General features: G+C 36.7%; 1 protein-coding gene across 1 annotated transcript; it reads right to left on the reverse strand.

The window, feature by feature from the left end:
* Nucleotides 1-244: 244 nt before the first annotated feature.
* On the reverse strand, nucleotides 245-919 carry LOC101256460 (uncharacterized). Its single transcript, XM_004252636.1, has one exon. It carries the CDS (start codon nucleotides 917-919, stop codon nucleotides 245-247), a length of 675 nt encoding a protein of 224 aa, XP_004252684.1.
* Between the last annotated feature and the right edge of the window lie 1216 nt (nucleotides 920-2135).

Here is a 2135-nt window from a genome sequence, read left to right on the forward strand (position 1 = left end):
GCTGCTTTGTTAGAGTAGGCTCTCTTTTTATCACTTGAGTATTAATGGCTGGTAGTTTGCCTGCTGAAGTTTCCATTAGACTCTTGTAAAAACTCACAAACTCCCCCTGAATATCATTCTGAGCATATAGCATCTTGCCCTTCAAAGACATAATATTCCTTATTTGTTTCTTTTGTGTTCTCTCCTTTATAATTGAGCTGAAGAACTTATTGTTGGCATCCCCTAATTGAATCCATTTTATCCTTTACTTCTGCCTCAGAGCACTTTCTTTTATCAATGACCATTTTTCCAGCTTGATTAGTAACTCTTTTTCCATCCCAACTAGCTCATCAGTAGCCTTCTCTTTTAGTTGATCTGGGACATTGACAGTTTCCACTCTAGCCATCTCAATCTGCTTCCCAATATATTTAAACTCTTTTTTATTCAACTGAGTTAAAACTTGCTGACGGTCCTTCAATTTCCACCACACTTGTTTCATTATGCTATTCACATCTTCTTTTCTCCATACTTCTTCCACCTTATCCATAAAACTTTCATGTTCAGTCCATATATTAAAGAACTTAAAGCTGACTTTTCCATATTGCTGAGTTTTTTGTAATACTATCATCATAGGGCTATGATCAAATATGCTTGGATTCGCATACTCAATAGTGACATGTACCCGTTTATCCATCCATTCATCATTTCCAAATGCTCTATCAATTCTTCTTGATATTCTATCTTCCCCACACTGCTTATTATTCCAGGTATAGTAGTTCCCTTTCCATTGCAATTCAGTAACCTCCATATCTCTCACACAATCACCAAAATCTTGTATTTCATTCTTAGTAACAGGACCTCCATCTAACCTATCCTTAGTAGAAAGAATAGCATTAAAATCTCCTGCAATGAGCCAAGGCTGAGTAATACCTTTTGACATTGTCTTCATTTCCTACCATAAACTTTTTCTCTGTTCCACTGTATTAAAGCCATACACTACAGTCACAATAAACTGATAATCTTTGCTTCTCTCATTAACCTGACAATGAAAGAATTGAGCTGAGCTAGTAATCACCTTAATCTTATACCAATTATCAACCCAAACCAGCCAAATTCTTCCATTAGGACTATCATTTATTAAGCATCTTCCACCCTGGCACTATCCCTTTAAGAACTGTTTTCATATTTTTCTCCTTAACTCTTATTTCAATTAGCCCTGCCATATTAACTTTATTCTGATGTAACATCAGCTTAATCTCCTTCTGCTTATACCTCTTATTCATACCTCTCACATTCCAGAATAACCACTTCATCAACAAGTCTTTGGAGCTCCACCTCTATCAACAGAAAGTGAAGTCATTTTATTATGCATGAGGCTCTCAAAGCCATTCCTTGTTGGTATAGCTTTCAGCATAGAAAAATTAGTCAAACTCAGATCCAGCTGTCCATCTACATAAGTCTGTTTATCATTCTTTGGTGTTTGTTGATCTAGATTCTTTCCTATCTCCTATTCCTTATCCTGTTGATCTTCCTGTGGCCTAAGAGTGATCTCTTGCCTTTGTTCATCCACCTTTCCTTGCTCATTTTTTTGTGAGATATGGCCTTTATATTGCCAAGTTTGAGTTACTTTTTTCCAAGGCCTTCTTCTCTTTGGCATCTCTTCTTTTGCTGCTTGCTCCACCTGACACACATGCCCTATCTTCTAGCATCTATCACAATATTGAGGCCTCCATTCTAGCTCAACATCTTGCATAAAGGTCTTCCCATTTGGATCCACTACTGTTATCTTCTGAGGTATAGCTTTTGTAACATTTACTTCAACAAGCATTCTAGCATATAATATCCTAGTTTTCTTAGTGGTACATTCATCAGCAAAAAGGGGAACTCCTATAGCACTTGCAATCCTACTCAAAGATCCCACACCCCAGCAATTTAAAGGCAATTTTGGAAAGTTCACTCATAATGGAATCTCTATTAGGAATTCACTTCATAGATCAAACTCAAGACACCACTGTTTCAGAATTATTGGTCGATTGTTGATAGTGTATGGCCCAGAGAACAAAATCTCATTCATGTCACTGATTTTCTGAAATTTGATTAAGTAATATCCATCCTCATGAACAAAAACTTCAGGTTTGCTCACACTTGACAAGTTC

This window comes from Solanum lycopersicum, chromosome 12, assembly GCF_036512215.1.
Source record: "Solanum lycopersicum chromosome 12, SLM_r2.1".
Taxonomy (NCBI): domain Eukaryota; kingdom Viridiplantae; phylum Streptophyta; class Magnoliopsida; order Solanales; family Solanaceae; genus Solanum; species Solanum lycopersicum.